Source organism: Podarcis raffonei, chromosome 3, assembly GCF_027172205.1.
Source record: "Podarcis raffonei isolate rPodRaf1 chromosome 3, rPodRaf1.pri, whole genome shotgun sequence".
Classification (NCBI taxonomy): Eukaryota; Metazoa; Chordata; class Lepidosauria; order Squamata; family Lacertidae; genus Podarcis; species Podarcis raffonei.
The window spans coordinates 100,161,986-100,175,746 of NC_070604.1; the positions used below are offsets into that span (position 1 = coordinate 100,161,986).

The 13,761-nt window shown below is 40.2% G+C and overlaps 1 protein-coding gene across 8 annotated transcripts in view; it reads right to left on the minus strand.

The window, feature by feature from the left end:
• Positions 1-3,812: 3,812 nt before the first annotated feature.
• Positions 3,813-13,761, minus strand: part of SYT14 (synaptotagmin 14) — a 76,742-nt gene continuing 66,793 nt past the window's right edge. For 6 of the 8 annotated variants that reach the window (XM_053383268.1, XM_053383265.1, XM_053383270.1 and 3 more), the window contains 3 exons: positions 10,643-10,832; positions 7,468-7,524; positions 3,813-6,290 (listed from right to left, as the gene is read on the minus strand). In XM_053383268.1, coding sequence (XP_053239243.1) covers positions 5,977-6,290; positions 7,468-7,524; positions 10,643-10,832 — 561 coding nt within the window. In that variant the 3' untranslated portion in view covers positions 3,813-5,976. The remainder of the gene's footprint in view (positions 6,291-7,467; positions 7,525-10,642; positions 10,833-13,761) is intronic. The other 2 variants (XM_053383266.1, XM_053383264.1) reach the window with 1 other exon arrangement.

Below are 13,761 nucleotides of genomic sequence, written 5' to 3' on the forward strand. Positions count from 1 at the left end.
GTGTCCGACTCTAGGGTTGCACGCTCATCTCGCTCAAGAGGCCTCCCATAGTAAGGGAGGCTAAATAAATACATAAATCACCACAGTATCTAATTAATCCACACCTAGAATTTCTGTCTGTGGTTGAAAACCCTCTTGCAATTAATAAGAGTTCTCTATTTGGTTTAAAACAGCAGCAGGCCAAAAGATAAGCAGTGATGCCAGCGTCAAACAGAGAAATTATCTTAATGCAACAGGTCCCAGCCCAGTTCTAGTCATAAGCAACTAGGTGTGCACAACATCCAGAGTCCTGAAGGGATGTTCCCAAACCTATCAGAAGGCGAGTTTTAAATTTGTCCTTCAGAAATATGAACTCTGCTAAAGATCAGATAAAACACTTTCCCTCCCACGTGCGTTCTCTATTGCAGCAGGAAAATGAAAGGACTGCCACATGGAAATCACAACAGGTGGGAGAACAACACACAGTCAACATAGAACCAAAAGCAAGTGCTCTCAGTGGTTTGCTCAGGAGTTAAGGCTGCCACCCTAACCTCACAATGTTGTTGGCAGGGGGAGAGGCTAGGATGGCACATACTTGTGTCTGCTGGTTGGGAGGGTCTACCACGAAGATGCCTGGGCATTTCGGGGCACCACAGATTATGGACTGATGGAATCCAAATCCAATACTGTGCCAGCCCTGGAGCTGGAGCAGCAGTAAGCCGGAGCAGGAAATACCCCTCCTTTCCCTGTGTCCAGCAGCAGCAGGTAGGGCTGAGGATGCAGCAGTGAATCTGTGGCTTCCTACCTTCCCAGTCCTGGTAAGTGCCTTACAGACTTTGAACAGAGCAATTTGCCAAAAAAGAGAATCTATAATTAATCTCTCTTTTCACGAGGACAGATATTCTATAACTGCTATTTGAATGAAGTGTTCCTCAAACGATTCCCTTTCTTTTTAGCTTTAAAGTAGACAAATTCCAAGCTGCTAAAGGATGAACAGGATATTAAAATGAAGACAGGGGATTTTTAATCATTCTCATCCATGTTAAAAGGGGTACTATACTTTACATGTCATTCACTTAGCATCCGTGGTTGCCTAATGTCACTTGCCTTTAGTGGCATCATTTATTCATTTATTTTAAAAACTAATATCCTGTCCAGGTTTTTGTGTGTGTGTGTAAAACACCCAAGAAGGCTGAGCATAACAAAAATGAAAAATCATCACGATTTAAAACAATGTAAGAGAATCCAAACATGAACAGTGAGTAAAATCAACAGCAGAAAAAGAACCAGGCACCACACTATTTCCCCCCGCCCATAGGATGCAATTTCTGTTCTTCTAAAATCAAGAGCAAAAACAAAAGCCCCAATGAGTTTGATCACATGAGGCTGATTCCCACTTCTGAGTCAAACCACTGGCCTGCCTATCCCAGTACTTCGGTGGCATTCAAGGTTTTGGACAAGAGATCTTCACCAACGTTGCAACCCGAGTTCCTTTCAACTACATATGCCACAGACTGAACCAGGGATCTTCTGCAGGCAAGATCCTGCCATAAAAGCCATAGCCCTCCCATAAAAGGCTTGCTGGCATTCAGCAATAATCCACAGATTAGCAAGAAAGCAGTTGGAACAGTTGGAAACCATACAGAGAATATGCCAAGTCAGAGTTTGAAAAGCATGACGGCCCCTTTGCCAACAGCAATTAAGCAAGAATATTTCCAAGACACCAAAAGTGAGTACATTAAAATGCCTCTCTCTCAAGCGGTGCAGAGCTCTGCTAATCACTGGGTGACTTGCTAGACAGGAACTTGAAGCAACACAGTCCCTTGCGAGAGTCCTCAACACCACAAGGCCCTTTCCCCAAACATACAAATCAAGATATAATTTCTGCACTCAAAGAAAAAGAGGGTTGTAGCCAATTAAGTTCTTCTCAGGGTAGACCCATTACATTAATGAAAGTAAGTCAGCCATGTCTATTAACTTCAATGGGTCAGTTTTGAGTAGGACTAGACTGGGATACAACCCACAGTACTTTCACGTGAAAAATTGCAATGTTTGGGTAAAAAAAATGGGGGCAATCCATATGGTATTTTGGGTGCAGCTGCTGTCACAAAGTTGCTTGTGTCTGGCAGGCTCTCCTGCCCCAGATAATATTTTGTATTTATATCCTGTTGTTAGGGCAGACTAGCCTTTGCCAACCTGCTGCCCTCCAGAAATTTTGGACTACAGCTCTTATCATCGCTAGCCAGCACAAAACATCTGGAAAGTATCAGGCTGGTGAAGGCTGGATCAGACCATGTAGATACTTCCCACACTAAAGTTAGGTAGCATGGGAAATGCCCCTGTGATCTAGTACAACATGGGAACTAGCTTTAGAGAGGCAGTTTTATGGCAGCAACTACACCGAAACGGCTATACATCTGTTGGCCCTAGCTCACACTATATTCTGGTATCATGGTGGTGGAAAAGCTAACCACATACTGCTTTCCTAAGCATGTTACTCCACCATATAGGAAGAAACTGTTAACTCACATGTACTAGCCTCTATTTTGTTGTGTGCACAAAACTGGAAACTGCACATACACTGTCTTTTAAAACCTATACCTGTGTTACTACATGTACATGCCATTTCCAATTTGTGCACACATTATGCAGTTATTGCACGTGACAATTTACACAGACTTTATACAATTTTTTCCGACATCAAATTGCTATGCATTTAGGACATTTTTTGCACTAAAAGGAGTCACTGAACATATTAATTATTAACCCTAGGGCACCATTTATGCAAAGTGTTCTACTACGGAGATATGACCCCACTCAGTTGAAAATGACATTAATCTGTTGCCTTGAGCTAGTTGGAGAAGGGGGGGGGATCTAGTAACTAATACAGTAATGATAACCCCAAACAACAAAATAAAAGTAAGAGCCACCAAAAAGAGTGTTCTATTAATAGGATCTTATGTTAACGTGACTTGGTGAATTCCCTTTAGGCCTTTCTAAATACATACCCAAATATGTTTGTTGTTGTTTTTAAAAAGTCTTATGGTACAAAAGTTGAATTTTCAGTTAATACCTGTACAATAATCCTGTAGAAAGATGGAAGAAGATTTGAATGTTTCTTACCCATCAAATGCTTTATGTGTACAAGGTAATTTCCAAACAAGGCAACCAATGTGAAAATTAGGGCAAAGGTGTTAATATGACAAACAACGTTCATAAAAAAATAATACTCTGCTCACTTCTATCTTGCCTTTTAGCAGAATTACTCAATAGCTGTATCTATACTGCACTTTAAAAAGCAAAGAATATGCAGAGGTACAATCCTGATTAGACAACTTTGTGAATTAGGAATCTCTTAGGTCATAATCACCAACCAAGTAATACATTTTTAAAATTAGGAATATTGTTATGAAGCCACAGTTTATTTGTCTGCTCCTTCTCTGTATGAATGCATAATCCAATCTTCAAGGCACTACGACAGTGCAAGTCTTACAGAGCAATCCTAAATATGCTTACTCAGAAGTTTAAATGAGTTCAATAGTACTTATTTTCTGGTAAGCCTTATTGGAACTGGAGGCTTAGATCTACAAGTAGATCCCAAGTGTCTCCATTTTAACAAAAAGGTTGAAAAGTGAGGACTTCTGAAACAAAAAATCTTGTAATAAGGCTTGTATAAGGATGCACTGCGAAATCAATAAGAAACAAAACTGGAAAGATTATACTATACTGAACAACTATTAACATTATTTATGTTTGCAAAAGTTCCTGAATGGTTTTCTTTTAACAAATTATATTTTGTGTGCCATACTCTTCATGCAACACAGGAAGGAAAATTCATTTGGTAAATCTTTAAATCAATCAAGACTTAAATCATCCAGTTCAGCATCGCATTACAATTACAAATTTAAGTGGTGGAACATGAAAGGCACTGAATAACAATTTCAAGACAACAGCTGGGAATTTTAAAGGAGGTTCTTAAGAATTTTGAGACTGGGAACATTGCACATATTTCATATGATGCACTTGTATCCATTCATGCAAAAACTGGATCTCAAACTTAGCGGCATTCAAAAATATTGTGAAGAAAACGGTGATAAATATGCACTTTCTCAATCAGCTCACTCTAAATAAATAAAGGAAATATGAATCTTTTTTCACAGACTCACCTCATCCAGAAATCTTAACTGAATCTGGCACTTAACTAGGAATTCATGAGCTCTGACAACACTTGCAACAGATAAAGATTCCCTCCTCAGATATGCATAATAGAAGTTCTAGGTGCTTATTTAAACTGTACTAATTTTTAATCATGATGCCAACCTCATCCTCAAGGAAAGCTTCAGTATCACACAGAATCCCTGAAATTCACCAGTAGTTGAAACAGAAAGCGGTGAAACAATTTATTGCAAGAACTTTAAAACTAGCAGACTCTAGTCATACTTTCCTTTGTGCTTCAATGCATGAAGCTGCCTTTCCAAGATTTATATTATGATTAACACATTGCTGAGGTTAAATAAATTGACAGATGTCATAGAAGTTTATTTCCCTTATTTATTATCTAAGATTACCCAAGTCCTTATTCCCAGCTGTTTTAATCCTTAGATTTTATCACCTTTGAATTTTCAAAGGTTTGTAATACAAGGTTCATATAAAGACCAACTGATTTAATGACAAAGAAATTTTAGTAAAGTTATCAGCTGTAGTCCTGCAGTCTGCTACCTAAACAAAAATACCACTGGTATCAGTGAGACTTGCCAGAAACTGCTCAGAGGGTTTCAACCATGCTCTACTACTGGGGGAAATAGGGTGACTTTAGTTGTGTCCTGGTACTTCTGTTCATGCAGTGAATTATTTTTTTTTTTAAATAGACCTCCATACTGTGAAAATTCCTCTCAGTTTCAAAGCATGGAGGGCTGCTATTTGAGAAACACACGTCTAAAGCTCCCTTAGGCGCATTGAATTAGTTGTGCAGCTCTTTAGATCCTGTGTTTTCAACCTGTCTAAATAGGCCTGTGAGGGATCCGTAAAACAAAAAATGATCGCTGCATGACATAAAGCGGAGATTATTCCTGAGGTGGACTCAAAGACAATTTGATCAATGCCAAAAATATTGAGACCTGATTTGACAGATCCAAGGAAATGACACGCAAGAGGATCCTGCATGGTAAATTGGCACTCTCACAATAGTTCAAGAGAGCAGAAAGTTTTTTGAGAGAGGCTTCCCTTCCCATAGTGTACACACACATTTTTCTTTTCTCTCACTGCTGCCACCAGTCAAACAAGTCTGTAAGCTCCTGAAACAACACAAAAAGGTGTTTGCCAGGGATGAACTGTGATGGGTTTATGCACACCATTAGCAGTGATTCATCATTCGAACAACTTCCGCTCTTGGGAGAGAATAGGGAGTTACAACCCCCAGCCTAAAGCAGGCACCACAGAGGAGCTGTTTGTGTATCTGATAAGCAGTCAACATGCAGGAGTGCTCTTGCATGTTGTTCTTCAAAATTAAACTCCGTTAAGGAAATGTTAAGTTCCTAAGGGGGTGGGGAAGCAATGTTCCAACTACTGTGTGCCGACACTCTAATTTTTGTGTTCCACTATTTAACTACTCCCCCAGCTCTCTAAATCTGCTTCTTGACAAGTCATATATAACACAGCATAGCACCTCTAAGAAAACAAACACAATCAGAGAATTTTGCAATAGTAGATGATTTACACAAAATACCTATTAGTTAAATGGAAAACTGAGATGTGAACCAAAACAATCCTGAAAGCATCAAAATAAGGACTTGGGATTGCTCTTTCTCCTGCGTCCAGTGCATGTCACCTCAACTCAGTGGTGTCAACTGAAGATGCAAAAGTAAATTCTGCTCCACGGCATTTTGTGCATCTGTAAAAGTGGAATGTTGAATTGTAACTTCTGCAACACTTTCTCTTGGTTGCACCTGCGGGGCAGCCTCGTGGAATCCTGACATTACGTGGAGCCGCAACTACTCATTAAGATTCTAACAACGAGTGCCACCTACATACTTGTTGTCCTTTGGATTCCTTCATCTCAGTCCAGTGATTTAGTTCCTCTTCGCCAGAACTGTTCAAACCTAAAGAAATCCAGCCTATCATTTCCTTTCGTTTCATGCTGCGTTTATTGTACACAGACAATATGAGTGTAACGTCAGAAAGCTGAAACAGTGCCACCTGGAAAATAAAGGTCTCTTTGTAGACTGGGTTCGGTTGCCCTCTTCGGATAGATGTCTTGCATTTGGACATCTCTTGGCCCATAGAATTCAGCAACGTCAGCTTAACAAACGTATCTACAAAATAAACAATGTCATGCATAAGATGCTTTAGACAAAGGATTTCTCCTACGAAAATACACCAGTCTATCTTTAAGGTTATGGCGTATACCATGTTGGATTTTGAGTAGTTGACTAAACTTAAGCCATGTTTAAAAAAGGAAGTAAACATTGACGTTCAACTTTTACTTAATTGCATTATCCTTACATAACAAGTTTTCTTAAAGGTATACCTCATAATCCTTCTATCCATTCACCCCCAGCTCACTTGCATAAAGCAGACATGTGTAGCATTAATACTCAGCAAGCTACAACTGGCCACAACACTGTAAAGCATTTCAGAGTTTTCAGATAATGTAAACAGGTGGATAAAAAGAGAAATGAAATGAACAAATAATTTACAAGTAAAAATATATGTATGAGGTGGAGTGCAGTGATGACGTCATGGGTGCTCAGAATGAAATGTTTACTAGGGAAAAATTCTCTGCATGGATGTGGTTCAAGGGTTGTCAGTTTTTTCTTTCATTTGTGAATATTTAAAATGCCAAAAAACAAAATGCATTGACAAGCTGATGTTTACTCATCTGAGTAATGCTCTCTCTTCATGTCTAATTTTTAATATTCAATGTGTTGTTTTGTTAAATTATTTGGGCACAGTTGCTTTATAGTGCTTTTAAGAAGTACTATGCTATAACAATAGCTCAGATATTCAGGCCACGATCCAAAATCCTATCTGCACAGGGTGATATATTCCAATGTTGATAGAAGAGAACAGGAAAGCCTCTATCTGTGCACCAGAGCAACTGAATCGTGGACATGAATTCATTAATACAACATTTGACGCCAAAAACTATCAGTTTCATTATAGTGTTTTCCACTTTGTCTGGGAAAATACACTCACGGCCACTGAATGCAGCATGCTGCATCCCTATCTGTATTTCACGGTATTTAGAAACAGACAGTTTTTGTGTCTTCTTTTTTGGCTTACCCGTTAGACTTCACATTTTAATTTTCAGATCTTTGAAATACCATCATCCAGTCAGAGATTTGGTCTATCTCTATTATAAGAGTGAAATAGTTAATTAAGGTAAATTGTCAGAAACCAACATGGTGGCGAGTGGTGGAGAGCTTTGCTGCTGGCAACTTTCTTTTGCATGAAAAAGACAACATCCAATTAGTCTCTACAGGAACTCACCTCGTATTATATAAACCTGTCCACCTATCAAGTGTTTTAGACAACAGAACAGTCCGTCTGACAACAGGGGGTGGAAAGCAGTAAAAGAAATAATGACCAGATGTCAATAGTTGGGTGAGAGAGGATCAAAGGTTAAAGTTTAAGAGGAAACACTATTCACTAGAGTGGAAGAAAATGAAACCTTAACAAATCCGTTTAGAGAGAGGGACCAAACAAAAGGATTGGCAGGTACAATTGAATGAAATGAATTCTGTAAGGTCACTGTGTAATCTTTAACAGGGAAAAAAATTACACCGTTTCAAGTAATGGGATATTTTAGTATTAATTTCTATTGTGTTTCTAACACAGAACATACAGATTCATGCAAAAGATTACGCTACAAAACTACAGAAATCATAGTGTCACCTTTACCGGACCATCCTCTTTTTCATGCAAACTCCAGCTTTTTGAGTAAGAGTCAGTTCAATGACCTCAAACTAGTGGAGCCTCATTTGAGGTCAATGGGATTACAAAAGGGTAAGCGGTCACTGAATTGAATCCTGTATATATTACAAACAATAAGGTGAAAGCTAATTGGATTAAACATTAGTTTGATCAATACACTGGTTGTTGGGTGTTTTGTTTTTTTTAAAAAAAAACACAACCACAACACTAATTTGTACATTTAATGCTACTTTGCATCATCATTCATCTGAAATAAATTATTACACCAAAGTGCAAAATCATGTGATCACAGACCATCTAAAGCTTAATGGCTGCTTCAATGCACCCATAAAGCTCTCCTGTAAGCATAGGCTTTCTACTCAAACTACAGTGTCAGGGAAGCCTGAGTGAAAAACACAGTGGAGATTAGTGCCTAGATCTGTTCCCAACACTGCAATGAACAGACAGAAAAATTTGGTGTGTGGATCACAACACCTGCATGTGCAAGGAGATTCTGGATCAGGGCACCAGATTCCTAAACCCATGACTGTAATATGGGTCCATTTCAAACAAAATGGAAGAAGATACAGTGGTACCTCGGGTTAAGAACTTAATTTGTTCTAGAGGTCTTTTCTTAACCTGAAACTGTTCTTAACCTGAGGTACCACTTTAGCTAATGGGGCCTCCTGCTGCCGCCACCACACGATTTCTGTTCTCATCCTCAAGCAAAGTTCTTAACCTGAGGTACTATTTCTGGGTTAGCGGAGTCTGTAACCTGAAGCGTCTGTAACCCGAGGTACCACTGTATAGGGCAGAACACGTATAATTTTTTTCTTGTCTTGGATGTTCAAGACTGTTAAAAATGTTTTTTAAAAAAATAATGCTTGCAGCAACCCAAACGGATAGATAGAAGTGTATACAATTATGAATGGCATGGAAGAAGTGGATAGAGAAAAGTTTTTCTCCCTCTCTCATAACACTAGAACTCAAGGACATTAAGCCAAATGCTGGAAGATTCAGGACAGATAAAAGAAAGTATTTCTTCACACAGCACATAGTTAAACTACGGAACTCACTCCCCCAGCAGCAGAGATAGCCACCAACCTAGATAGCTTTAAAAGAGGATTAGACAAATTCATGGAGGAGAGGGCAATTGATGGCTATTAGCCACAACGACTATCTCCATGGCAGTAATACTTCTGAGTACCAGTTGCTGGAAACAGCAGGAGGGGAGATTGCTGTTGCACTCAGGTCCTGCTCATAGGCTTCCAACAGACATCTGGCTGGCCACTGTGCGAACAGGATCCTGGACTAGATGGGTTATTGGCCTGATCCAGCAGGCTCTTCTTATGTTCTTATGACTTAACATTTTGGTAGCAATGGTTGTTGAGTATCGTACCTAGTTGGTCTTTTCTCCTCCCTAGATTCCGACTACCACTGTGGTTTTCTACTGCTTACTTTTTTCTTTACTGATTTATATATGCGTGGCTCCCAGGGGCTAAATTTGGGTGCTAGCACAATGCACATCTGATTCCTGGGCCCGCTTGCACATTCTGGTCCCGACAAGTGAACAAAAGGAACTCAATTATGCCCTGTTCAAACACATTCCTAGCTCCATCTGAGGCTACGGAGTGGAGCAGTCTAGTGGGGGCAGGAAAGGAAGAATTCACAGCGGAAGAACAGAGCCTTGACAGTCTAGTGATGACTAGGCTGGTAGGTGGGTGCCAGACCACGGCAGGGAAAATATGTGGAAGTTCCAAGACATCCTTTTCATCTATTGTTGGGGGCATGGGAGAGCTTTAGATCGTGTGGATCCAATGTCTCTTTCATTTTTCCCTGACATGCCCCCTTTCCCTTACCAACACAGCAGAAGCACTTCCAGTTACAGAAGTTCCCTCTGGGGTAGATCTCCTCTGCCTGCAAATCTCCCTCTCCACCCATGGAGTGGGAGGTCTGCAATTTCTTAGGACTGCACCCTTATTTGCCCAGTTTATCCATAAGGGCAAGCCAAACCATGGCTCAGCATGACTGTTCAAGTGCACGGGTACTCACAGCAGAAATCACAGCCACTTTGCTCCTTCCTGGTCTTGCTACTGCTGTCCAACCCAATGCTACCCCATGGTTTGGCTTAGCATTATGTCTGAACTCAGGTTTGTTGTTTGAGTACCGCATACAAAGAAGAAGCAGGAAGCCAAGAACAAACCGTATGACTGTCTTCCTATCTGTCTATCTCTAGAGTGTGCAACATTTCTTCATATCTGGTATCAGGAATAAATATAATATAAATCATATTATACTATGAGAATATAAAATCTAAATTATACATGTCGGTATCAGTTAAACTCTCACAGACTGATAAACTCTTACAAGAGGATCCTTAACCGCAGTAGCATCAACACATTTACATAAACATTCATTGGCACACACTTTTAAAATACATTATAACTTTTTATATTGGCTCTGTGATGTGAGGCATTAATAGTTTAGCAATTAATCATTATGATAAAGGCAATTTATTAGTCAGCCAGTCATGAAAAATTAAAAGGATCTTGTCAAATCACAACTAATATTTTGAATTTTAGATTTCTGCCATTTCCCCAATGACTGGAAATATAAAACATGAAACAGATTAACTGATGATTGCAGTATTTCAGTTTGACTGGATAAAGCTAAATGATAGGATTGAAGTCCCCACCAGTGAAATCCCCCCAAGTGCAGAAGTATTAGGATAAAAAAAATATATTCCACTCACTGGGTGGTCTGTTTGCTGCCAGGTTTTTGAAGTGGCTGCCTTTTATCACTTCTGCTGCTAGTCTTCCAGTTGTGGCATTATAAAGCAGTCCAATGAGGATTTCTGGAGCTGAGCCATGTGCCAGAGACTGACAGGAGGAGGTACTTTCACTGCAGGACATTTCTGACATGCTCATTTGGGAGTCGCAGCCCTAGAAGCAAAAGCAAAGCGTTTGCAAGCATTTTATGCAGCCAAGATACTGAAGAACCCATTCCCAGTATTTATATCTCCCTAGATTTTGACTCTAACTTGATCTTAACAGCACATGACAGCTTAATGAAAATAAAAAATGGGGGTGTGGATCTGAAAGAACAATACATATAAGAGTGAAATATAACCTTCCTCAAAATATAAAGAAGGCCACCTTCTATGCCAACAGAACCAGTATCACAAATGGGAATAACAAGTTCTCAAAGTGCTGGAAAATGCTCAGTTTTGCACTTCGAACAGAGCTACATGTGATAAACTATGGGTCAGGAGGGAAAATCCATGCACAGAAAGGTTTTCACTACCCTCTTGGTCTTAGAATGAATTCCCATGCTCAACGCCTGCAGAGAGACACACAGTGTCCCTGCACCATTCATACAACATTAAACCAAGGACCAGCCCCGATCACTTTCTACCAGAGAGATCAATGTCAGGAAGCTGTTTCCTCTATCTTTCTATAACAGCTGTAGGAGAATGCAGCAAGGCAAGATTCCAGGGGCCCCCAATGTTCAGAGCAAAGCCGAGGCAAAATATCAAGCTGTGAAATTCGATGCTCAATTCACCCACCCCAGAAAACAATTAAATCTCATCACATACATTCTAAGCCAGGATTACATTACCATCCCAGCCCAAAGAACCGGAATTACCTTGCCTTAAGTCAGAAACGCAGTATGATAAATCTGGTTGCTGGAAATCAAAGGTATGCTTCTGCAGGTTTCCCATAACTGCAGGCAAGGGTCTATCACCGACACTCAGTGTGGTGCAAAGCCAAGTGCAACCTTCTACAAATCACTTGGTTGCAACAAAGCAGCAAGCAATTCAAATGACTCAGCAAGATACCGGCAAATGTTCTCCAATAACCCCACATTGTGTAAACGAAATATCACTGCAAGCACAAATCTAACACTCAAGGAAGCAAGCACAGACACAAATGTAAAATTATGTTTTTGAAATGTGTATGTAGGTGTATTGCATCTCAACTGAAGAGACAACTCTCCACCAGGGACCTGCCTTTTCAAAACCCTGGTTCGTGTTCTTATAAATTAGGAATCTTTTCCAGAAAGCAATTGCAAGCATGTGTTTGCTGCGAAGAAGAAGAAGAAGAAGAAGAAGAAGAAGAAGAAGAAGAAGAAGAAGAAGAAGAAGAGTAGTTTGGATTTAATATCCCACTTTATCACTCCCCTTCAGGATTCTCAAAGCGGCTAACATTCTCCTTTCCCTTCCTCCCCCACAACAAACACTGTGAGGTGAGTGGGGCTGAGAGACTTCACAGAAGTGTGACTAGCCCAAGGTCACCCAGCAGCTGCATGTGGAGGGGTGGAGACGCGAACCTGGTTCACCAAATTACGAATCTACTGCTCTTAGCCACTACAACACACTGGCTACTCAAAATGGCTGCCCTGTATTTGCCTTTGTTTGGGACAGTAAATAATGTAGTGGACAGTAAACAATGTAGCCAGGATGTAAGATATCAGATGTTGGTCCATCTTTGCTATGTGGTAGACATTTGTAGGCACCTCTTCTGGCAGCAACCACATCCCATGCATGAAAACTAGGAAATCTGAGACCTCTCTTCCCACTTGGATTTCTCTCCTAACAGACACCTCTGCTTTTGAGGAAAGTTCACTAAACAACTCTTTTTCAATCAATAGTAAGGGCCCTGGAGACCTGCAACTCCTGTTAAGCTGGACCTCTGACAAGAAAGGTAAGGTAGTTATAGCCTGACCTCCATCTCCTTGTGCCTTCTCTTGGCTACCAATAAACACACCTGTGTCCCATGTAAATATACTTGCTTATTTCTCACTTCATTCCAGATGCCACTTTTGTCTTCTACACTCTTGTCACCTCTACTTCAGGTGCAACTGGGTATCAGAGGATGTGTGAAGCAGATGTTCTCTTCCAGGGTTAATACCAAGGTGAGGGTAACTACCCAAGATAGCAAGAATCTATTTGGACCAGATTGTTCAAGGATCTTTTCTACTTTTTGGAAACATCAGCATGGGGCTTCTTGGTGACTCAGGATATCTTCTTTTCAACACTGGTGCGAGGCTTTAATGGGGTGGAGAAGTGCTACAATGAGGTGTCCTCCTGCCTTCTCAGGAATCAGGTATCAAGTGAATGTGCCTCAAGCTAGGATTGTCTTATATGCAACTATCATCTCTGGCACACATTTAGAACATCTCCCTTTTTTGCCAGTGGAAGAAGTAGGCATGCACAATATGTTAAAGAATCTACTAGCCATTCTTTCTTGGTAGGGGTTGTATTTTCTTTCCACCTCTGACCTAACAAAGTCCAGGCAGCTGTAGTCACATACATAAATAGTCTCTTCTGGTCATTTGGAATCTTTGCACCTAGGATTCCTAAAAGAAAAGCTTCTGGAGTCTTAGAAAAGGTTATCTTGAATAGGAATGTTCCTGTTTTTGCACTGAAAGGGTAACTTACTTTATTTCTACAATTCTACATGCTTCCCAGGTTGACTCATGGTTAGAGACAGAAAAGCAAGCTGCTAAATTAAGATTAAAGGTCTCCTGTCTCATACCGAAGCAAGAGCCAGATACCGAGTCAAACTAAGAGTGAAGCCCATTCCCCCTGTCCCTGGAGGGAATTTGCAAGGGTGATTTACCCTCTGTTATCCTTGTTTTTCATTTGCTGGTGATCCCCCGCTGTCGTGGGGGCTGAGTCCATTAAGGCAGGTGGGACCGAAAGCCCCATTGGACCATATTTGTAATCAGAATATTTGTGATTATTATTTTAATCACAGTATAGCTTCTATTTAAGATGAGGGGGGTGAGATCTAATTTGAATAAAATTTAGAGCCAAGCTCTTTTATTGATTTATGAAAAATCTTGCCATTCTAGTGGTACAGTAAAAAA